This window comes from Rousettus aegyptiacus, unplaced genomic scaffold (assembly GCF_014176215.1).
Source record: "Rousettus aegyptiacus isolate mRouAeg1 unplaced genomic scaffold, mRouAeg1.p scaffold_m13_p_14, whole genome shotgun sequence".
Taxonomy (NCBI): Eukaryota; Metazoa; Chordata; class Mammalia; order Chiroptera; family Pteropodidae; genus Rousettus; species Rousettus aegyptiacus.
The window spans coordinates 9675796-9699613 of record NW_023416289.1 but is presented as its reverse complement, the minus strand read 5'-3'; the positions used below and the strand labels follow the sequence as shown (position 1 = coordinate 9699613).

The following is a 23818-nucleotide window of genomic DNA, read 5'->3' as shown; positions in this document are numbered from 1 at the left end:
GAAGCCCAGGTTGCTCCCTTGGGGCAGTGGCACCTGGGCCACAGAGTTACGGTGATGGGAGGTCCCTCCCCTGTTGCCAGGGGAGTTGAAAGCAGCAGCCAGAGTCCAGAATGCTGCCCCCCCACCCCCACCCTGCCTCCGCCCCCAGAGCAGGCCCTACCCATCTCCTTTTGATCTTTGTTGAACAAATGTTGCCCAAGCCCCAGCTCCATAGGCTAAGGCCTGAGGCCCAGGAGAGGAGCCGCCACAGCCACCAGCTGAGTTGTTCTCAGGTGGCGCATCTTCAGCAGGAAGGGAACAGGCTGAGCAGCAGGCCACCCAGCCATGGAAAGGGTTCCCACTGCCTCAGCAGTCCAGTACGCGGTCAGCGATGTCTATCAGCACTGACCATTGGTGCCTTTACCTTAGCGAGGCCAAGCTCACTGGCGAGGGTTGCATTTGAATGAAGCGCCATTGTGTTTCCCCCAAAATAGACTGAGCAGCTGGCGTGCCCCAGGCTGCAAGCTGCCAGCCCTGGCTGGCCTCGGCTCAGAGGAAGGGTTGTAGCCACAATGGTCGTATATTGGTACCTAGGCAGGGCCTGCGCACCACGCTGAAGTCTGGAGGGATCCCCACAACAACCTCACCTTTACAGATGAGGAAACCGAATCACATGTCTAAGGTCAAATGACTAAGATGTGGTACATTACTGTGGGGCCTGGTCTGTTCATGAACTCAGAGGGCCCAGGGATTCTCACGAATAGCCCACAGCCTTCATGAGACCCCTTTCCTAGCGCTCCAAGGGCCACCAGGCCTCAGGGTCAACTTACACAGATCTGCTTCCCCAAGCCAGTGAGATTAAATGAGGGAGGAACAGACTGCCGTGAGACTTTCTGCTGGAGGGACAGTTAGGAATGGGATAGGGGCCTAGGGGCATCCGGTCCCAGGGGAAGCTAAACACTGGGCGTAAAAGCGGGTAGCAGAGCTCCACTGCACAACTCCAGGGAGCATCAGGCACATTATATTGTGCAGTGCACAACCTGTGCTGCCGTGCAGAGCAGCTGGGGAGGGTGGTAGCAACAGGAGTGGGAGCCGCCGGCGTGCCCAGTGTTGAGACTGGGTTTCCTCCTCCAGGGACAAGGGGATGACTGTAGGCCTCTGGGCCCCAACACGCAAAACCAGATGACCTGCCAAGTTGAGGGTACAGTAGAGACTATAGCCATCCCTGTTGTCCCTGGCCCTAGCCCTGCCCAGAGAAAGGGCCAGGCTGCCTCCTCCCACTTATCCTTGGACCCTGTTCCAGGCCCCAGCTGGCTTCCTGGCTGGCTGTTAGCCCTGGCTTTCACCCCAAAGGGAGCCACTCGTAAACAGGAAATGCTTCCCGATGCAATGCCTGCTCTGGGCGCAGTTGCCAGCCCACAGGCTGAAGGCCATAACCAAGCAGCAGTGTTGACTGGGCTCACCAGCTGTGGGGGGAGGGATGCTCATGGGGCTTCACAGTTCTTTGTGGCTGTTTGGGAAGAGTTGCCAGGCCTGAGGCAGACAGACTCCCCGAGACTGAGTTTCAGCAGCCTGTGACTCTGCCCTCCTGTGCCTAGTGCTGCCCCCCACTCAAGCAGCCCCAACATATGCTGAGACACTGATGCTGATCCCATCTCCCTCTCCCCAGAGACAGTCTAAAGGCAGCCCCCAAGTCACAGAAAGCAGACGCCCCCAGCATCGACTACACAGAGCTGCTGCAGCACTTTGAGAAGGTCCAGAAGAAGCACTTGGAAGTGAGGCACCAGCGGAGTGGGCGTGGCGATCACCTGGACCGAAGGGTTGTCCTCTGACAGGCCTGGCATGGAGAAGGGTCCAAGGAGTGGTCCCATGGAGCACTGGGGGTCTTCAGGCCTCTTCTCAGCAGAGTCTAAGGACCTGTCTCAGGGGCAGGGCTGGCCCTGGCCAACAGCCGAGGGCAGGGTAGGGGGACAGAGGCTGCTCTTTCCAGCCAAGCTCCTCACAGCCCAGCCCCCGGGCTCTCAGCACGGTCAGCTGCACCCCAGAATTCAGGCAGAACTGGCTTCTCACCAGGGTGGGGCCACAGCCTCAGACACCACCTGTCCTCTGGACTCAGTCTCTCTAACACCTTGTACAAGAGCTTACCTCCCCAGCCCAGCAGAGCTCTGACCTCATGCAGTGTTTTGTATACATACCTGTGTGTACATAGGGACCAGCATAGAGGATCGTATGAATGATGCATCTCCTGCCCCAATAAAGAAATGTCAGAAAACCCTCAGTCTGCTCCCACCTGTACCTTCCCACTGGCGCCTGTCCCCAGCCTGATACTGCATGTGCCCTAGGACCTTGCCACCTGTTTTGTAGACCTATTCTCATGATGGCCCCAAAGAAGGCCTGCTGCGCTGGGAGAGGCTGGTCACTGCACACAGGCCCAGCTCTCACCTCTAGGACCTGCCCCTCTTTCCTGGAAAGCACCAAGCACTGGCCAGCCTGGAACCCTGAACCCTTCCCAGGCACCTAATCTGACTTTTCCATTCTGATTCCCCTGGGCACAGGGGGGCATGTCCCTTCTGGACAGATGAGTAAGCCTCAGGAGTTTCTAAATGAAAGGGCATTGCACACATAGATCCCTAGGGATGGAAGGGAAGGCCTGGGCCAGTGCAAGGAGGGAGGGGCTTCCCAGGTGCCCACCCCAAGATTTGGCTAAATGAACTTCACCTCGCCACAGCCTTCTGCCTGGGGTCCCGGACCCCACGTTTTGGGAAATCTTGGAGTGACTTAAGGAATTCCTAAATTGCTCTCACTAATCCTGGGGTCAGAGAGGAGCTTTTCCCCAGAGCCCCAGCGTCCCGGAGAGGGTGGGTTTCCCTGCTGGAGTCTCCGGGACGTCAGGCTGCACTTGCCCTCTGGCCCACGTGCACCCAGGCATCAGAGACCAGGGACGCGGCGCACTTCTACCCTGCTGGTCCGACACGGTCCCCCCCACCACCACCACCACCAAAGAGGTTGCCTGAGGACCAGGACACCACCACCCCCAAAAGCCTGGCCTCGGGCGCTCCGTCTAGATGGCATCGCGCCACCTGTAAAAGGAGCCAAAGAACTTCGGGAGGAGAGTCTGAACTCCTCTGTGCCCGGGATGAGACCTCCCAAGGCAGGCAGCCCCCGGGACACCTTGTGCCCCTGCCGCGTATGGTGTATGTGTCCCGCGGGATGCCCCCGGACGACCCCAGCCCGCCGCCCGTCTGCCGAAAGCGCGGGAAGCCCCGGCCGGGGGACCAAAGGCTGGAAGAGGGTGACGAGCCCCTACCCGGGGGCGGGGCTCGCTCCGGCCGGGGAGCCGACGCGCCCCGCCCCAGCGCCGCCCCCGACCCGCGGTGGCGCCCGCGCCGCCGGACCCGCTCGCCGGACCAGTCTGGCAGCGCCGGGTTCGGATTTCAAAGCCGCGGGGCCTGGCGGCGAATGGGCCTGCGCCCTCCCGGCCGTTCCCACAGCCCCTCCCGCCGCCCCCCCTCGCGTCCCCCCTCGCCGCGCCCACGTGACGCCCGCGCCGCGGCGGCTCCGGTTACCGCCGCCTCAGTCCCCGCGCCGAGGCTGCGCCGCCAGCTGCCCGCGCCGCGCCCCCCGCGCCGCCGCCAGCCCCGCTGTGACATGGCCCGCGCCGCCCCGCGGCGGCCCGCGACCCCGGAGCGTGGCGCGGCCGGCCGCTGAGCGCGGCCCCGAGGCGGCAGGCCGGGCCCGGCCCCGGAGCGAGCGCCCGCTGCGGCCCGGCTCCCCCGGGCCGGCTCCCCGCGCCCCGCCTGCGCCCCGCCGCCGCCCGGCCCGAGCATGGAGACGGCGGAGAAGGAGTGCGGCGCCCTGGGCGGGCTCTTCCAGGCCATCGTCAACGACATGAAGGTAACGGGGCGCGAGGAGGCGGGTGCGGGTCCCCTCGGGCGACGCGTGGCGGCGGGCAGCCGTGCCCCGCCGTGTCCGTGCGCCGCGGGGTCTGTATGTCCTTGTCTGAGCGTGTCCGGCCTGCGTCTGCGGTTCCCCGGATCTCTGGGCTGCCGAGTCTGGGGAGTGTGAGTGCTTGTGTGTCATGATGTCCATGCGGTCCCGGGGGTCTATGCCCAGGGTCGTCCGGTTGCAGCTCCCCCGTGGGGTCCCGAGCCGAGTCTGCACACATCTGAGCTCCCTGCGCCCCAGACCCCAAACCATGAATTGGGAGTTGGCTCTGGGGGATGACTCTACAGACCCTTAACAGGTCCCAGGTCTCTAGCCACCGCCCCCTACCCCACCATGCCCCCCACCTCGAGGCTGGCCTTGGAGCCCAGACAATGCTGTCACCGCCAAAGCAGGGGAAAATAATAAAGCTGAGAACCGTTAACTCCTTCTGCCACCGGCTTTGGCCACTGCTCCGGACCCTGCGGCTGCCCTCCCCACAAAAGCCTCAAGAAGCTCCAGGACTCCAAGGTCTCAGGGCTGACTGTCCCTGCATCCCAAGGCCTCAGCTCTCACCTTGGGAGGAGGAGGGGAGAAGGCTGGGGTTGGTGGAACAGCCCCAGGGGAAGGCCTTCCCTACCATACTGCCACCCCAGTCCCTCAGCCCCGGCCCCCTCCCCATGGTTGCCCAAGGTTAGGCTGGAGCAGGTCATTAATTCCTGGTCCACCACTGGCTCACTGGATGGGGAAACTGAGACCTGGAATTGGCTCAAGGTCATTTAGGGGACTGTTGGACACTGTCCCTGACCTCACCCCTCATTGTTGCTCTAAAAGACAAGGGGCATCCTCTCCCCCAAAGAGGCCAGGGCTTGGTGGCTGGCTTCAGCTACCTAGGTGGAGAGGGGGTCCTGGTCTAGCGTTCCTGCTCTTCTCTTTTGGGGTGGGAAAGAGTGAGGGAGAGAACTGTGTTCCCCATGGGAACTCTTGAGAGCTCCCACCCTCCCAGCCTATCACACACTTCCAAGTACACAACACACAATCCCATGGTGACATCGCAGGTGACATCGCAGGCCCAGGAGGAAACACCACTCGCCAAGGTACAACCTGTCCCACAGTGCCCAGGCAGGCCCTTCAGAGGGCGGGGGCTTGCAGGAAGGCCAAGGGTTCCCTGTGCTGCCAGGGAAACAGCCCCAGGGGCAGCTGCCAGATACTCCCCCCGACCCCAGCCCCGAAGGGGCCTGAAGCTACCCTGAGACTACAGGGCTGGCAGCCCCTGTATGGGGTGCTTCCCCTGAGACTTCCATCCCAGACTCCTCCTCCAGCCTTCTGCCAGCCTCCAGAAATCCCGGCCTCCCTCTGCCCTTAGCAACCCCTCCTGCCCTGTGGACACTGTAGCCCTGGCACCGGGATCCCCTCTGGGGACCAAGCAGCCCCGACCACCCTCCCCCAGCCACTGCCAGGGCAGGCTGAGCGTGGGACCGTCCCGCGCCCATCTCCTAGGGGCAGGCTCTCCAAAAACACTGCGGAGAGCAGCAGCTTTTGCTCAGAGGAGAGGGGCAGGACTGCCCCCCTCCCTCTCCAGCCAGTTTGCAAGGAACTTTGGGATGAGACAGAAGGAAACCGGCCCAGATTGTAGCAAGAGATTCAGGCAGGATTTTCTGACATGTGGAGCCAAAATGGGAGAGGTTTCACCTGGGGTGATGCCAAGTACCGATACTCTCCGACCTAGGACACATGCCTGTGTTCCGGCCAGAGACAGAGCAAGGGACGGGGCCACCTGGAGGCCCATCACCTGGATTTAGGGAGCACCTTCTGGCTCATCTCCTCCACGTCCTGAGCCACAGAAGCAGCAGGGCTTCCATAGAGGAAGGTGGCCAGGTTGAGGAGACTGAGCTTGCCCCAGGAGGCCTCTCCACAGCGCGTCCACAGACCCCACAACGGCCTGCCGTGGCCCTTCCGGAGGCCCAGACTCTGGCCTGGGCACTGGGGGGAGGGGTCCGCGCGCTGCACCTGGAGCCTGGAGGACACCCACGCAGGGATGGGGAGGGGGCTCTCAGGAGCTCTCCCTGCCTACTGTGCTTTGTCTAACTCAGCTCAGATGCCCACTGGGTGCCAGGCTGCCCACTGAAGCCCAGAACGGAGCAGGAACTTGCCCTAAATGACAGGACTGGGCTCAGCACCTGTGCCCAGGCAGCACCTTCAGCAAAGTGAATGGGACCTCCACCCAGCACCCCCCATCCAGAAAATGAGGTCATAATTTTTGCCCACCCTCAGGAGTAGGGAATACTACAGGAGCCCTGGCCAGGCTTCGGGCAGGGAGGCGGGCTCCTGGTCCTCTTTGTTAGCCAGCATTAACTGCGCACCTACTAGGTGCTGGTACCGTGCTAAGCGCTTTCCAGGCAGTGCCTCCTCGAACCTCTACACTGACCCTGTGACCGAGGTGCAGTTGCCATCCTGATCTTACAGACGAGGGGCCCAGGGTCACCCGGAAAAGCCCTCTCTCTGGGCTTGTAGCCTGGGTCGCTCACTTGCACAGCCCACATCTGGACCACAGCAACCACCTGGACAGAGTCCCTGAGGGCCAGAGGCACCCGGCGGCCACCTCTTCGGTCTCGTCCCGTTCACTTAGGCACCTCTAGCGTGTCGCTGCGGGGCGGGGGGAGAGCTGGGTGTTTCTGCCTTGCCTGCGCTCTCTGCTCAGATGCTCCTCTCCCCAGGCCCCCAGACGGAGGGCGGAGGGCGTCTCTCTACTCCAGCACGTAGTGAGTGACCAGGCAGCCGGGGTCAGATCCAGGCTCTGCCGCTCAGTGGCCTTGGGCAAGTCTACCTTTAAGCTCTCAGCTTCAGTTTCCTCATCTGTAGATTGGGGGTCGTAACAGTATTCATTTCACAGAGCTGTTGGAAGGATTCGAGGCAGTCACACAGTGACAAGGCTCAGCATGGTGCCCGGCCCACCAAAAGCACTTGATCAACAGTAGCAGTCACTGTCACTAGTGAGGACACCCACGGTCTTAGAGCCCGACAGCCAGGCCATGGCCAGGGTGAGGGCACAGGTCCAGGTAAAGACCAAGGACACTACCCTGGGGCACTGGCTGCTCTGGCCCCTCAAGTCCTTGTCTCCGGGGTCCTTCATGAATTACCAGTGGGGGCAGAGTCCCCAGTCCTTAGAGACCGAGGTTCTTGGTCCGTCTGCTGAGGAGGAACTGGTCCTGGCCTCCCCACACCCTGTCTTGTTCCCTCCCCATGAGAGAGCGAGTATGTGACGGTCTGAGACAAAGCGAGCCTGATGGGTCGAAGCCGTCGGGATGGGCCCCAAACCCAGTAGAGAGTAGGGACCTGTCCCTGTCCAGCTCATCCCAGTCCCTTGCTCTCTCAGACTGCCCAGGGGGCTGAGAAGCTCCCCTGGGGGCCAGGTCAGCTGCCTCTGGACCCCTGCACTTCTCCCTAAAAGTCTCCGCAAGACTTCAGGGCAGGAGGCGTTGATGTAATGGGAAGGTGCCACCTTTGAGCAGACCCCTGGTGGCACCAAGGTGAGGGTCAGCTCCTCGGGCCTGCCACAGATGACCTCCCAGGCCCCCATCCCCTGAGCTGTGCCTGCATAGAGACAAGCCCACCCACAGCCGCCCCCTCCAGCTTCAGCCTGTGCGAACTTCTCAAATATTTGCTTTCCCTGGGCACTGGTTGGGCTCGGCCAGGATGGGGAGGGTGTTTCTGAGGCTCCCAGAAGCTGTCCTGTCTCCCTTCCACTCCTATAGGCTGTCCTTAGTTGGAGAGGCCATCTCGAACCTGCTTCTGGGGTTCCAACCCAGCAGAGCCTCCCTCTGCAGCCTTGGGGTGGGGGTCTCTACCTTCCACCTTTCCTCAGCAACAGCCCCAGCTCCCAGCACCCCATCCCACCTGGAAGAGAGGCTTGGAAGTCACTTGGGGCTGGGGCTTTGCTGGCCCAGGGCTCCCCTTCAAGGATCAAGGGCTCCAACAGGGCCCTTGGGCCAGGGCTGAGGTTTCTCCCGGACCCAACAGCCGTGGGAGGGCACATTAGCCAGAAAAGCCCCTTGATCAGACTGGACAACTCGGTCGCCAGGAGCCCAGCCTCCCTACTGGGAAACCCCCTCCCAACTCAGAGTTTTGGGCCAGGCTGGGATAAAGGCCACACTGTGTCCCCAGGAGGGGAGGGGAGCTGGGGGTGGAGAAAGGTGGCTCTGTTGGCTGCACAAGGCCCCATTCAGCCGAGGCCTGGCTGTCCTGGGCAGACTGGCTGGGCCCTGTAGCAGCCACATCCTCCCCGGGCCTGGGAGCCACTGCTGCTGGCCTGGGATGGATGGATGGTTATGCTGGCAGCAGCTTCCGGGGCACAGAACGGGGGCCCCAGGGCCCCAGTTTAGACCTGGCATGCTGTGAGCCCTGCCACTGCGCACAGGGCCTCTGCCCCCATGCCATGTGAAGCATCTCGGGCTGTGTCTTGGGAAACATGGTGCCCCTCATGCGGCTCAGCCCAGGTTCCCTGCCAGGCCCCAGGGAGCCCCGAGGACACCCTTCCCTTGAAGGAGGATGTGAGCCAAAACAGTCCCCACTGTGGACTTCCTGACAGGGAGCAGGGACGAGCAAAGGCACCTGTTCCCAGGGCCAGGAGTTCCTCATGCCCCGTGGCTCTGTCCTTGGTCCTCGGTCCTCCCAGGGGGCCGGGGAGCCTCCCTCTCCACAAGGGCAGGCTGGCTGTCTCAGAAACTGCCCAGAGTCTGGACAGAGGCATGCGGGCAGCCCAGCCCAGTGGAACCCTGCAGCCTCCTGGAGTCTCACTTCCTCTCCCATCTCCTTGGCAGAGCTCCTACCCCATCTGGGAGGACTTCAACTCCAAGGCCACGAAGCTGCATTCCCAGCTGAGGTGAGGCTGCCGAGGGCGCCCCAGCTGGGGAGGGGATGGGCGGAGGGGAGGACACCTCACCACAGACCGACCATCCCACTGTCCATCTCCCCAGGACCACTGTGCTGGCTGCTGTGGCCTTCTTGGATGCCTTCCAGAAAGTGGCCGACATGGCCACCAACACCCGAGGTGGGGAGGGGGCGTGGCTGGAGGTTGGGGAGGCCCCAGGTTAGGTTCGGAGGCCAGAAAGGCCCAGTGGAGTATGGTCCAGGGAGAGGACGCCAGGCCCAGAGTCAGGACCTTGAGTTCTGCTCCCGTATGAAAGGGGCTGGTTGTAGAGAGAGGGAGCCGCCGGTCGCTAGAGGATGGCAAGCGGGAGCGGGTCGGCGGCGACGCGGTGTTCCGGGGGTTTCTGTTCTCGCTGCGGGTGGCTTGTTTGACCCCTCAGCCACAGTTATTTGCCCTTCCGTACAGCGAGTCTCATTATGGCTTCTTCTCACCCACCCCCATCCGCCTTTCTGAGAGCACACCGGGACAGGTGGGCGGGCCTTCCGGGTTGGCCTTGGCATCTCCTCTGCTTTCTCGTCTGAGTAGCCGGAACCTGGGGCCCCTATTCCTTCGGGTGGTGAGAACCAAGACAATGGGCACGTGCCGGCACTCACACCTGCATCTGGGCACACCTGGAAGGGGTTGCTGGAGGGCAGGAGGGGATTTTGGCTGGCTCTTTGGACAGTCTTTCGTTCTGGCCTCTCCCAGAGGTGTAGGGAGGACCCTGGCCTGACCACCAGAGCACCTGCAGCTAGCTGCAGGAGGCCGGCATGGCCGGCATGGGCAGGGCCTTGGTCCCGCACGGAGGAGGGGCTCGGTATCTCTTGGAGAATAAACAAAACCCCCGCAGCGGCCGAAAAGACTGCGGGATGTTGAGGGCCGGGCGCCCCCTCGTGGCCGAGGTCGGGACTGCAGAGGCCCCGGCGGGCCCGTTCCCACGCAGCGCTTTTGCCTCGCCAGGGGCCACGCGGGACATCGGCTCGGCGCTCACGCGCATGTGCATGCGACACCGCAGCATCGAGACCAAGCTGCGGCAGTTCACCAAGTGAGTGGGCGTCGCGGGCGGGCACAGTCGTCACAGGGAGAACCCCCTTGGCGGCTCTGACCTGCACGATCGCTGTCCACAGCGCCCTGCTGGAGAGCCTCATCAACCCGCTGCAGGAGCGCATCGAGGACTGGAAGAAGTCGGTCAACCAGCTGGACAAGGACCACGCGAAAGGTGGGGCCGGGGCTTGGGCCCGGGTCTCGGCGGGGGTTTCCCACCCCTACTGCGCAGACACCTGTCATAGCCCTCCTGTGTCATCCCCTACACAGAGTACAAACGAGCCCGACACGAGATCAAGAAGAAGTCTTCAGACACCCTGAAGCTGCAGAAGAAAGCACGCAAAGGTAGAGCCCAGTTGGGCCCATCGAGGCACAGCCCCACGACACCCCACTCCATATCCCCCGCGGCCCTCCGAGGCACTCCAGGGTATCATCCTGGACAGAGGGCCCTATCCCGGACACAAGGCCCTCCAACCTGTTGGGTGGGACCGAGGGGACTGCCCCGCGCCCCAGACCCGGCCCCTCAGGGAGGCGGCAGAAAGGCCCCACAGGCCCAGGCACCCCGCCCCCACCCCAGGAGTGGCTCTGTCCATCCGGCTGTCTTTCACACATTCTTTCTTTCTCTGTCTCTCCTCCTCTCCTCCCACATCCTTCCTGTAGAGCTACTTGGTAAGTCAAATGTCCTTCCCTCCAGCTGCTCCTCCCGTCCTTGTCACATTTGTCTGTCTTCCCTGGCTCAGGGCCATTGGAAGGAGTGTCTCCAGGCCAAGGAGTGAGGAAGGCTTGGTCCGTCGAGGGAGGGGCCTGGGGCATAGTCTCCCTGGGGCCCCTGGAACCCCTGGCCAGGGATAAGTCCGAGGCCACCGCTGGGGCAGTCTCCAGGCCAGCAGGGGTTGGACGGAGCTGGGTGGGAGGCAGAGGCCTCGGCGGCCCTGCCCCCGCCTGGCTGTCCAGGGTCCTGACCTGCTTCCTCCCCACTTCCTGTCTCACTGCTGTTCTCCATCATCCTCTTGCCTTACTCTGTCTTTCTCACTGCTTCTCGGTGTTGCTGTTGCTGTCCTTGAGCCTGGCTCCCTGAGCTGAGTGGGGCGCACACTGGGACGCACCCCTCCTGCCCCCAGGGCTCAGCCCCAGCTGTCCTGACGCCTGAGCCCCACGCTCTACCTTGTCCTGCTTCCACATTGCCTCCGTTTCCCGGGAGGCCAGAGGGCACCATCCCGTGGGCCGTGAGGCTGTCCTGTGCAGTAGGGGCAGGGCGGGGAGGGGGGTCCCAGCTGCTGTGAAGGTCTCCACTGGGCTCTCTTGAGCATGGCTGTGCCAAGGGCGGCCCTGGGACTGCCCAGGACTGTCTGCCTGTCCCAGGTTCAGGGTGGCTTTGCAGCTTTGGTGTCTTTCCTGTGTGCATGTTTGTCTGTCCTCTTTGCCTGCTCTGGGGACCAGCCCCTCCACAAGCCCCGGAGTCCCGACTGCCCTGCCCGGCCCCCTGACCCCCACGACAGTGCCCAGCCCCATGGCCAGGGACACCGCCACAGGGCCTGAGCCACGGATGCAGCGAGCCAGGCCGGCGTCCCCAGCGCGGCCTCTCCTCCCAACCCCCCCCCCAGGGAAAGGAGACCTGCAGCCCCAGCTGGACAGCGCCCTGCAGGACGTCAATGACATGTACCTGCTGCTGGAGGAGACGGAGAAGCAGGCGGTGCGCCGGGCCCTGATCGAAGAGCGCGGCCGCTTCTGCACGTTCATCACCTTCCTGCAGCCCGTGGTGGTGGGTCCCGGCGGGCAGGGCAGCGGCAGCGCTCCGCCTCAGCGGGGCTAGCTAAGCGGTCTCCCCGGGGTGCCACCATCACCACGTCCCGAGAGTCACGGTTGGGAACTGCGGGGTGTGAGTTCTTCTTGGTGACTGGGTGATCCCAGCAGGTTGGGCTAGGGCCGGGGTTGACCCCTGACCTTGGAGAAAGGCCACTTCTCAGTGATCCCTGGCTGGGTGCATTTGGGGCCACATGCTCCAGGCCTAACGGCAAGTCTCAGCCCATCATCACCAGTGTGGCCTGGGCAGGGGTCGCGCCAGCCCCAGGCTGTGCAGGCCACGCCTCAGTCAACCCCAGCAGCGTGTTCTGGTGGGAAAGGGTGAGAGAGAGGAGGCCAGGTGAGGCCCGTTCCCGCGAGGTGGGCGGGCGGGGCCAGGGCGGGGGGCCCTGACTCGCTGCTCCCTCAGAACGGTGAGCTGACCATGCTGGGGGAGATCACGCACCTGCAGGGCATCATCGACGACCTGGTGGTGCTGACCGCGGAGCCCCACAAGCTGCCCCCCGCCAGCGAGCAGGTACGGCCACCCCTGGGGACGGGAAGGGAGGTGATGATGGTCTGCCCTTGGTTGGGGACAGTAGAGGAGAAGAAGGGACAGCATTTTGGGGAGACAGTTGGGGACAGAGGACCTGACATGTTCTGATACTCACTGTGGGACATTCAGGAGCACCTGTCCAGGTGAGGGAGGGTGTGCCCAGGACCCAACGGGGGCCTCGGACATGGGGCAGGTGGGCAGAAGTCCCAGGTGCGTGGGGCTTGGCCTTGAGTCTGCCTGCACAAGCCAGACAGACTGGGGACGCCTGCCCGCCTGGCTCCACCACTGTGCTCCCCAGCATCAGGGTGGGTCCCGCCAGGCAGCCCTGTGGCTTTGCTCTCACTAGGCACTTACCACGCGCCCAGCACTCCGCTGAGCGCTTCGCACGGGTCGTCTCACTGAATCACCCCAATGGCCCTCCAAGACAGGAATGACTAGCTGCATTTCACAGGAGAAAACTGAGGCTCAGAGAGGTCTAGGAACTTGCCCGAAGGGCACAGCGGAGCCACGATTTGAACCCCATGTGTCCTTCATGGTCACTCGTGCCTGGTTTGTCTGAGACCTGCTTCTCCCATGTCCCTGGCCTGGCCCAGGCGAAGCAGCGTCCCTGAGAATCGGAGAAGGCAGAATGTCCCCAGGCATCTCCCCCAGCCCTCTGGCAGCCCTGCTCCCCACCCCTGAGTAAGGAGCTCGCATTAGGAAAAGGCTGGGAGAGGCTTCAGACCCTCGGGGGTCTCCTGCCTGGGCTTCGTTCTCAGCTGGGAAGACAGTGGGGGCTCTGGCCCTCCCTACCAGCCCTCGGGGGGAGGGCCCCAGGACAATGATAAGACTCTCCACAGGCCGGGGCTGCCTCCAGTGACCCCCACCCACGACCCTCTGTAGGTGATCAAAGATCTGAAGGGCTCAGACTACAGCTGGTCCTACCAGACGCCACCCTCGTCACCCAGCAGCTCCAGCTCCCGAAAGTCCAGCATGTGCAGGTCAGCGGGCATTGATGGAGGATGGGGAAGGTTCAGGGATACCCGGGGAGGAATGGGGACGCTCCCACGAAGGCCAAATCGAGAATTGCCTCGGGGCCCCAGAATTCACACAACTTCGACATCATCAAGGACTTTGCAAGTGCAGAGGGACAATGCACCACGTTCACGCCTGCTGCCGGCACCGGCGTGTGTTGGCCGGGGCTGGGGGGAGCAGGAGCAGCTCCGTCTGTGGAGCCCTAGACACGCCCCCGGGGCCATAGTAAGAATCCAAGGTCGAGGAGGGCGTGGAGGCTTCCGAGAATATGAGTTGAAGCCGCAGATTTACCTCACAGACACTGCGGCCTGGCTGGTTCCTGACAGCTGGTGCCTGGGCAGCAGCCACAGGCCCGAACCCCAGCCCAGGCTGGCCCGCTGGGTCCCACTGAAGCACCAGTCAGGCTCGGGGTCCGGGGCGGGATGTGGGGAAGACACTTAAGATCCGAGGCTCCTTGGGTGGGAGGGCCGTGAGCACAGAGTGGGTTGCCCGTGAGGGGGTCCCCTCTGCGCCAGGCACCCCTTCCCCGGAGCCACCTCCGACTGGGCACCTGGGGCATGGTGCGTAAGCTGGACACAGCAACGACTCCTACAGGGAGAGGAGGGGCCAGGTCTGCTTGCAGGGGCCACCCATGACTAGGGCTGGGGGCTGGGGGACTTAAGTGTCATGCTCGGGAGGAAGGCCAGCCTCATTGCTGGGGACATTGCCCAAGAGTGAAATGGCCACGTAGAGCATGTGAGCTGCGAGGGCCGGACCCCGTGGGGGCGTGGAAGGGAGGAGGACCGCAGTGGGTCCAGGACCCACACCGACCGTCCCCGCGCTCCAGACATCCAGTCAGGATCCGATGGCAAAGACCAGGCTTTGAGAAGGCAGTCTGGAAAGACTCACACCGAGGTCCGGTTCTGGTGCAACTGGGAAACGGACACTCGGTGACTCAGTGTTCGTATCGTTCGCCTGTCCTTGGTGGCAGACGGGGCAGAGAGACCGCCTCGCCCGGGCGTGCCCTGACGAGGGCACCCAGCACCCCGGAGCACTCCCCGGCAGGGGCTGGGCCAGCTTCTCTGACGATCCCACGCCCCGCCTAAGCCCCGCCCTGTCCCAGGGCCCCCCGGAACCCAGCTCCCCTGTGCCACCGGGGTCACGACCTTGTCGTCTGACGTTGCCTTTTCCTTCCTTTGCCCCTCACCTGTCTCCCCGCCCTCCTCTGTCGCCCTCCCCTCCCCACGCACCCCTGTGTTTCCCTGTCCGGCTGTCGTGCCCCCTTCCTTCGCTCCCCCAGCACCCCCAGCAGCAGTAGCAGTGCCAAGGGTGGCGGAGCGCCATGGCCTGGGGGCGCCCAAACATACTCACCCAGCTCCACCTGTCGCTACCGCAGCCTGGCACAGCCAGCCACCGCCGCCACCCGCCTCTCCAGCATCTCCTCCCACGATTCTGGCTTCGTCTCCCAGGATGCCACCTACTCCAAGCCTCCCTCACCCATGCCTTCAGACATCACCAGCCAGGTGAGGGGGAGTCTGCAGGACCACCCGGGGCGGGGCACGGTGGCCTCACGCTGCCCTCGGACTGTCCACGTGTGGGGCCACCTACAGCTGTAGACACTGGCCTGGAGGCCCCCAGGACCACCACACTGGGGACTACCTTAGTTTATTGCCTCAAGGCTGAGGGGCAGTGGGGAGGTCTTGGAGCAGCCAGCATCTGCCACAGCAGTGTCAGCCGGGGGGCTTTTTTCACTCCCCTTCCTCCCCGTGCCTCAGTTGCTCGCCTGCTGCCTTCTTCCAGTCACGGGAGCTGGGAGCAGGCAGCTTGCCAGCTCCAGCCTCTCGGGACCTTCCCCGCTCTCCACACTTGGGTCCCCTCGCTCTAAACCTGGAGAGTAGCCTGAGAATCTCCTCGGATACAGACTGTCTCTCAGTTCCTACAGCCTCGGTGAGGAGGACAAAGGGGGGCCGCAGCAGAAGACAGAGGGAGGTCAGGCCATGCGCCCAGAGGGCTCTCTTCAGGTCATGGGGGTGACCCCACCTGCAGTTACGTCCAGTGTCTGCCCACCGTGGCTAGTGCTTCCATCCGGGCTCAGCATTCTGTCTTCTCCAGCTCTCTCGCCCAAGGATGTCCCCACGGCACACTGACCCTTTCCCTGTGCCGCCTCATTCCTGTCAGGACACGGACAGCTCCAGTGTCAGTCATCTTAAAAGCCCTCCCTGCCCCTCACACCACACTCTCCTCCAGCCACCCCGTCTCCGTCACAGCGGAACTTCGCAAGAGTTGTCTGCACTGACTGCCTCTGCCTCATTCCCATTCATTCCTGTTTCACCTATCAATAATTGAAAAAATATAGATTCGTGATGCCCTTTCGTATAGTTCTATTTCTGTTTGCCTTCTGTATCTTGAGACCGGTACTGGGCGCATACAGATTTAAAATGCAAACTTCGTAGTGCATCGAACCTTGTAACGTGATGCAGCTGACCCTCTGCTCCGTGCGTTGCTTTCTGTATCAAAGTCCCTTTCGTTCGATGTTTCTACCGCTCCTTCAGCTTTATATTATCATTTTCCATCTCTTTGCTTTTAAACTCACTCTATCTTTTATGTTTTAGACGAGTCTCTTGTAAACTGTATATGCCTAGATTTTCTTTTTTTATCCCATCCAACAATGTCTATCTTTTAGTCGGCGTTTTTAGTCCACTTATAGTTATGATTATTGACATATTTGGACTTCTGCCTTACTCGTTTCTTTTTCTTCATTCCATTTTTTTCTCTGCTTCTTTTGTCTCTTCCCTTGCCTTTTGTTTCTGTTTGCTTTTCCCCATTATTTCTCCTCTACTGGCTTGTAAATTATACTCTGTTCTTTTTCTTTTAGAGGTTAACTCGACACTTTACCATGCATCCTTAGCAAAGTCTCAAACCCACCGCATGCATAATTCAGGGACTTCGATGTATATATTTAACTTCAGTCATGCACTCCCTTCCAACATATAAGCTATTAAATGTTCCTCTCTCCTTTTTTGTAACACCCACAGGTGACATTTGTCTTCTTAATTTCATCATTATTTTATCTACACGTTTACACATTTTTTTTTGTTTTTCATTTTTTTCTTGAATCTTACATCTCCCCTTACTTCCTTCTTTCTGAAGCAAAGTACGTCCTTTAGAAATTCTTTTACAATCGGTCTGTGGTAGTAAACTCAGTTTTTGCTTATCTGTAAATAGGCTTTGTTGTGTCCTCTTTCTTGAAAGTTTTCCCAGGGACACAATTTGGAGGTGACCATTACTCTCATCATACTTTGAAGATATTTTTCCACTGTCGTCTGGCTCCCATTGTTGGTTGAGAGGTCTGCTGTCTGCCACATTGCTGCTCCTCTGCAAGTGATCTGACCCCTCTCTCTCTCTCTCTCTCTATCTCTCTGTCAGAACTTCTCATTCTATCCTTCTGTGTTCCCAAACTCTATACTTCCATCTCCTTCTTTCTCTGCACTGCCGTCATGAATACTGTCTTTAGGTTTATCTTCCAATTTGTTTTTTTTTTTCTCTATATCTAGTTAGCCTATCCATTGAGGTTTTTCTTTTAACTTTTTTTTTTAATCACTACAGTAGATTGAGTTAACATCCAACTAACATTCTTTTTTAAGTAATTTCAGTCTTGTAGAAAAGTTGTAAAAAGACTACTAAATCCCCACCTACCCTTCACATTTTTTCTTAATGTTAACATCTTATGTAACTACCAGTTTGCAAACCCAGTAAATTTAACACCGACACAATACTGTGAACTAATCTACAGTCTTTTTCCAGATTTTGCCGGTTTTCTCACTAGTATCTTTTTTCCTGGCACAGGAGTGTGAGATCCATGCAGGGCTCTGCAATGCATTTTGTTGTGATTCTTCAGGCTTCTCCAGCCCCTAATCGTTCTTCCATCCATCTTCCTTTTTTTATGACATTGATACTCTTGCAGAATACTAGTCAGGTATTTTGTAGAATATCTCTCAATTTGGCTTTGTCTGATGTCTTCCCATAATTAGATCGAGGTCATACACTTTTGTCAAGAATAGCATGGCAGTGGCTTATTGCTATTCCTCATCCTCACCAGCCCTTGGCATTTTCACATTTTGTTCATCTTAGACATTCTGCTGGGTGTTTTGTGGTAGTGCCCTGTGTTTTTAATTTGCATTTCCCTAGTGACTAATGAGTTTGAGCAAGCTTTCCCTACTCTGGGTATCCTTTGGATCCGTTCAAACTTTTTGTTCCTTTTTTTGCTAAATTGTCTTTGTCTTATTGATTCATGGAACTTATACGTTATGGATATAAGTCTTTCCTCTGAAATCGTCTCTGATTCTCTGAATTCCCTTTTTACTCTCTCAGTGAAGTCTTTTCATAACCTAAAGTTCTTCATTTTAATATATGTCCAATTTATCCAGTATTTTTCATTGTTAGTGCTTTTCGTATCCTGAGATATTTCTGTGTCCTCCAAGGTCACAACCTTTTTCACTTGGATCTGCAGCTTATCTGGAATTGATTGTGTGTGGGTGTGGGTGTGGGTGTGGGTAGGGGTCATTTTTTTCCATGCTAATTGACATTCTCATTGACAGTTTATTGAAAAGACCATCTCCCCCCACCCCCCTCCCCCCCCACCCACCGCCCCGCCCCACTGCCCTATAGCATTGCTTTTGTCCTAAATCAAGTGTCTGTGTCTGTGTGGCTGTTTCTGGAGTTTGTATTTTGTTCTGCTGGTCGATTCGTCTATTCTTGTACCAATATGATACCATCCTAATTACTGTAACTGTATTAAAACATCTTGATATCTGGTCATGAAAGTCCTCCAGCTTTTGTTATTCTTCAGTAGCACCTTGTCTGATTTTGGCCCTCTGCATTTTCTTATAAATTTTAACATCATCTTGTCAGTTTCCACCAAAACAACAAAAACAATGCTGGGATTGTACACGTCTCTCCATTTATTTTGGTTTTAACTTCGCTCAGTGTTTGTGTAATGTTCATGTAAAGATTTTGCACATCCGCGATAGGATTTTTTTTCCTGGGTATTTGATGTTTAGTGATGTTATTTTAAATTATTTTGGCTTTTGGGAGGTGTTTTTGTCAGCAGATGATATTTAGCAATGTGATATTTTTTGTACATCGATCTCGTATCCAATAGCCTTGTTAAAACTACTTATTAATTCTAATAATTGTAGGTCCTTTTGAATATTCTATGTATACGATCATATCTTTTACAAATAATGGCCGCTTCGTTTCTTCTTTTCCCACCTTTTTGCTTTTTACTTCTTGTTCCTGCTTTACTGCACTGCTAGGACTCCCGGTGCTGAAGGGAGATGGTGATAGCAAGCATCCTTATCTTTTTCCCAACCTCAGAGAGAAAACTATTGATGTTTTTATAGATACCGTTTATCAAATTAAGGAAGTTCCATCCTCCTTTCACAGGTTAGGTTCTTCCACTGATTGCTGTGACGTTTCCTGCTCATGGCTTCCTCCCACTTGACCAGCAGCTCCCTGTCACTCTCCTTTGCTGGGCCCTCCTCTTCTTCCCGACCAGCAAATGCTGGCACACCTGAGGTCCTTGAACCTTTTCTCTAACTACCCTCAGTGCCAAGATGATCTTATTCTGCCTCATTATTCTGTCTCACAGCTGCTGGGTTTGCGGCTCCAATCCTGACCTCTCCCTAAACTCCAGACTTGTAAATACAGTTGCCTACAGTGCATTAATGTGCAGATACCCAAAAGGCAGCTCAGCTAACGTGTGCAGGATGGAACTCTGGGCTCCGCACCTCCCCCAGGCCTGTCCCTCTGAAGAAACAGTGACATCATCAACCCAGCTGCTCAAACCAGACACCCCCACTGCCATCCTTAGTGTCACTTTTTCCCTTGCCCGCCACATCCAGGCCACCAGCAGCAAGTTGTGTCATCCATTCTCAAAATGCGTGGCTCCTGGGCGGGGCCATAGGGTAGCTCAGAGCCGGTGGCCTGTGCTCTGGCTGCTGCGTTCTGCCACCCACGCTCACAGCCACGGCGCTGGGGGCACGGCAGGGACGCCGAGTCGGACCGCCCACTGCATGCCAGCCCTGTGACCAGATCTGTTCTCTCCTCTCCTCCGGCCACCCTGCCTGCCCGCCTCTGCATGGCAGAAGTCCTCCAGCTCCGCGTCCTCTGAGGCCTCGGAAACCTGCCAGTCCGTTAGCGAGTGCAGCTCCCCCACCTCGGTCAGTGTTCCCCACCTGCTGAGGGTCGCAGGGAGGGGCCAGGCCCAGCCAGAGGGTGAACACACAGCACCTGTTCCCCGCAAGAAAAGCCCCGGGCGCCACTGCAGCCACTCCCCACATACTCGCATCTTTCCCTCCTGGGACGCGTCATCCTGCCCCTGCCCCTGCACCTGACAGGACTGGGGCGTCACAGCGCCCTCCATACTCTGTCCTTGGCCATGATTGGGAGCCTGAGGCCCTACATAGGCCTTCAACTACAGTGAGGGGCCCCTTGGCCGTGCACAGCAGGGCCAAGGGCTCCCCCTGACCCGCCTGCCATGCCCAGCAGGACTGGGCCAAGGCCGGCCCCCACGAGCAGCCCTCGGGCACCACCCTGCAGCGGAGGAAGGACCGTGTGGAGCTCCTCCGAGACCCGGAGCCTGGCCCGCCAGGCGGGGGCACTCTGGGCCCCAGTGGAGATGAGGCTCCGCGGCCACGCATGTCTCCTGCCACGATCGCAGCCAAGGTAGGCGGCAGCGCCCCCACCGTCACTCCTAGGTCAGTGCAGGGCGACCAGGCAGGGGGCCTCAGGGCCAGCTCTGGCTCCTGGGAGCTCCCTGGAGTCCGGGCTGAGGGGGAAAGCTGGGGAGGAGGCTTCAGCCTACAGTCTTCCCGCCCCCAGCACGGTGAGGAGGTGTCCCCTGCGGCCAGCGACCTGGCCATGGTTCTGACCCGCGGCCTGAGCCTGGAGCATCAGAAGAGCAGTCGGGACTCGCTACAGTACTCGAGCGGCTACAGCACACAGACCACCACGCCCTCATGCTCCGAGGACACCATCCCCTCCCAAGGTAGGCCCCGGGGCTGGGTAGGGTTCCCGCGCCTACGGCCCCGAGGCCCTGGCCCACTGCATCCCGTGCCCCCAGGCTCCGACTACGACTGCTACTCCGTGAACGGGGACGCAGACGGCGAGGGCCCGCCCGAGTTCGACAAGTCGTCCACCATCCCTCGCAACAGCAACATCGCCCAGAACTACCGCCGCCTGATCCAGACCAAGCGCCCGGCCTCCACCGCGGGGCTGCCCACCGCCGGGCTGCCCTCCGCCTCCGGCGCGCCCCCGGGCGTGGCCACCATCCGCCGCACGCCCTCCACCAAGCCCACGGTGCGCCGCGCGCTCTCCAGCGCCGGCCCCATCCCCATCCGGCCGCCCATCGTCCCCGTGAAGACGCCCACAGTGCCCGACTCCCCCGGCTACGTGGGGCCCACGCGGGCGGGCAGCGAGGAGTGCGTCTTCTACAGCGACGACCCCGCCTCGGCCCTGGCGCCGGACCTGGCGAAGGCCTCCCCGAAGAGGCTGAGCCTGCCCAACACGGCCTGGGCCAGCCCGGCCCCCGAGCCCGCTGGCTACCCCGGGCCGGGGCCCGAGGACGACGACGAGCAGCAGCAGCAGCTGGCGGCCAACCGGCACAGCCTGGTGGAGAAGCTGGGCGAGCTGGTGGCGGGCGCCCACGCGCTGGGCGAGGGCCAGTTCCCCTTCCCCAGCGCCCTGTCGGCCACGCCCACCCAGGAGACGCCCACCCCGCCCCCGGCCGCCACCGGCGACCCGCCGGCCGAAGATATGCTGGTGGCGATCCGGCGCGGGGTGCGGCTCCGCAGGACCGTCACCAACGACAGGTCAGCGCCCCGCATCTTGTGATGGCGCCACCTTCTGGCCAAGTGTGAGGCAGATGGCCTGGCTGTTGAGCAGCGGCCGCTCCCAGCAGAGGCACAGCCAGGAGAAAGCAGAGCCAGGCAAGCTTTTTTTTGTTTTTTTGTTTTTGTTTTTGTTTTTTTAAAGCCACACAAGGCAAAGCCACTTTATGATGAAAAGACATACCCAGCTTGGATTTCGACGTTTAAACAGGAAGTGACTTCTCTATCAAACCTCGCTGCAACAGAGCCTGCAGGCCTTGAACTGGATTTGGAGCCCGTTTTATACTCTCCTTGCCTACTCTGCCCCTCCTCTCTCTTCCTGCAGGCCCTGCCTTTCCCACAGTGAGCCCCAGAGCCCGCTCCTCCGCCCCAACGGAGGGCCATCCCACCCACCTCGCCTGGGCCCACAGTGCCACAGCTTAGCCTACCTGGCGGGCCTTCTGCCCAGGGTCAGCAGTGCCTCGGGCCTTTCCGGAATGCTGGCCCTTCCGCCCCTGACTGAGCTCCCTCTCCGCTCTCCCTTCTCTGCCCCTCCCACGCCATCAGAGAGGCAGGGTGGCCGTGGAGGGGCCAGGTGCCCAATCAGCTAAGGTCACAGATTTGACTGAAAAGGTTTGCGGAGTGGCTGGCGGTTGTGGGGGCAGGTTGAGAGGCCTGTCCACCCTAGAGGAAGGGGACCTAGGGCCCAAGCTGAGTCTCGGGGAGTAAATTGCAGGGGGCCTGCCTGGAGGAGGCCAGGAGGCCCTGAGGCAGCTTCCATGTCCTGGCTTCCCTGCTCCGTGAGATATGGCTGAGGTTGGGGGGGCAGGGTGGGCCAGCAAGGAAGGAGTCCAGAGGCCTCAGGGGTCATGGAGCCAGCCCCCCAGGAGCTGCTTTCAGATGTCTGGTCCTCATCTGGGCAGATCGAAACTAATTCTGGTGGCACTTTGCTCACAGTTTCAGCCACCTTTGGGGGTAGGAGCTGGAGCTGCAGAGGGTGTGGAGGGTTATTTTATGAATATAATAAAAATGGAGCTGACTGGACAAGGACTATGTGGGGGGACAGGGTGGACGATACAGGGTGTGTCCGAGAGTGCCTGAGGGATGGGGGGGCCCCACAGTGGTCTGGTGGGCCTATGGCAGGAGGAGGAGGGCCGAATTCGCCCCCAAAATCCAGGGGGCAGCTGTTTTCTCCAGCGTCTGGAGCAAAGCCAAATTAAGGTTAGAGATAGCCAGGGGGCAGGGCTTTCAGCCCATCCGAGGGTAGGGGGACCCCAGCCAGGCCAGGGGCAAGTCCGGGGAGATGGGCTTTGACTCTCTGTTGCCAGAGGAGATGCTGTCCCAAGACTCGCCCCTCACCCCCACCCGCAGTTCTACCGCCATCTAGTGGTGGAGGCAGGGGCGGGCAGGCTAGGGGTACCTCCCCCTCCATGCGCCGAGTTGTGCCAATTTTAAGCAGGTAAAAGCAGGTGCGCCTCCAGCAAGCAGAGGGCCTCCTGAGGTCCTGCAGGCAGCAGAGAGCTGGGCTCGACGGGTGGCAGGGCCAAGGGCAGGAGCTTCCTGGGGTCGGGAGAACAAGCTTTGCCTGGTCTGGACTTGATAGGCTTGGTCTGCCTCCCAGCACCAGCTGGAGATCCTGGTAATTCTTGTGCCAGGAGCTGGGACCCTGGCAATGCAGCCAAGCAAGGCTGGGGGACCAAGGGTGCCCCCTAGTGGATGGAGCGCCCGGCTCCCCCATAGCAATGGAGAATGGTACCTGTAAGTCACTAGGTCTGAGAACGACCTTGCAGAGTGCTGCGGCCAACCCCAGAGCCCAGGTTTGGGCACCTGGGGGGGGTCTGGGTGAGGGAGGGCCCGAAAGGGCCGAGAGCACGTAGCTGGCGTGGGCAGCCCATCCCCGAGGGCTGCATCAGCTTTGCCCAGGTGGGCCGATGGGTTCAGGAAGTGTGACGACGTGAGCAGGGTAAGGAGCAGAGGGGAACGGGTGTGGCTAGGTCCTTGAGTCCTAGGAGAGGAAGAGCTTGCCTCCTGGGGAAAGGGGGTGGCTTTGGAGGCCCAGGGAGGGGTGGGGGCATAGCCATCCCCCCTGCTCGTCCCCCTCCCCCTCCAAGCCCCCCCAGGGCTGTACATAACTCCTCCACCCCCTTGACCACCTCTCATCCCGTTAGCGACCACCTGGTAGGCCCCCGCCCCGGGATCCGAGCCAACCATCCCGCATCACGGACTTTGGTTTGGGGGACTTCTTTACGTTCGTTTTTATTTTTCATTTTGTACAGAGAAATATTCTTTTCAAAGTCTTTCGACTGAAGTAACTTTTCTGGTGCTGTTGTTAACTTGTTCCTTCTTTTAATTTATTTCCCCACCCCAGGCCTCCCCTCCTGGTTCTCTCACTCTTCCCTGGTCCCCCTCCGTGCTCCCCCATCCCATCTGAACCATTTTGGTTTTTTTTCTTTCTGTCAGTTTTTGGATAAATTATCCTCTTTGCTCCCCGCCCCCATCCACCCCACCCTGCCCTTGATTTAAATAGTCACTGCTACAAGTAACAAATGCACTGTGAAGATCCCAGTATTAATAAAGTTGTACTGTAATTAACACCCCCCGCCTCTGCCTGGCCTCCTCTGCTGCTATTCACCTGCCGCCCACAGCACCCCATTTCCCATGCAGATCCTAGACTGGGGTGGGGGTGCTCCCTGGGGGCCCAGGCCTCCTCCTGGCAGCGCTGGGTCTTGTGCCAGGACCTAGGCTTTTGACGGCGTCAGCTCCGAC

At 59.9% G+C, this 23818-nt stretch overlaps 2 protein-coding genes across 8 annotated transcripts in view; both read left to right on the top strand.

Annotated features, from left to right (window-relative positions):
• Positions 1 to 2257, top strand: part of VAC14 (VAC14 component of PIKFYVE complex) — a 93861-nt gene extending 91604 nt beyond the window's left edge. For 2 of the 3 annotated variants that reach the window (XM_036231376.1, XM_016164443.2), the window contains one exon: positions 1649 to 1759. Coding sequence is in view for 2 of the 3 variants with exons in the window: in XM_016164443.2 (XP_016019929.1) it covers positions 1649 to 1650 (2 nt within the window). In the remaining variant the exon portion in view is untranslated. Of the gene's footprint in view, positions 1 to 1648 lie in introns of all 3 variants that reach the window. The other variant, XM_016164442.2, reaches the window with a different exon arrangement.
• Positions 2258 to 3559: 1302 nt separating this feature from the next.
• On the top strand, positions 3560 to 23651 carry MTSS2 (MTSS I-BAR domain containing 2). Of its 5 annotated transcripts, none has more exons than XM_016164445.2 (15): positions 3560 to 3873; positions 8721 to 8782; positions 8877 to 8950; positions 9770 to 9854; positions 9937 to 10028; positions 10124 to 10198; positions 10514 to 10522; positions 11458 to 11615; positions 12066 to 12173; positions 13074 to 13171; positions 14485 to 14707; positions 19331 to 19405; positions 19734 to 19910; positions 20067 to 20232; positions 20308 to 23651. In XM_016164445.2, exons 1-15 carry the CDS (start codon positions 3805 to 3807, stop codon positions 21075 to 21077), a joined length of 2241 nt encoding a protein of 746 aa, XP_016019931.2. In that variant the 5' UTR covers positions 3560 to 3804; the 3' UTR covers positions 21078 to 23651. The 5 variants fall into 5 exon arrangements, with proteins under 5 accessions (XP_016019931.2, XP_036087271.1, XP_016019933.1 ...); XM_016164447.2 differs by having other exon boundaries at positions 3699 to 3873; positions 14581 to 14707; XM_036231378.1 differs by lacking the exon at positions 19331 to 19405 and having other exon boundaries at positions 3698 to 3873.
• Positions 23652 to 23818: the final 167 nt, after the last annotated feature.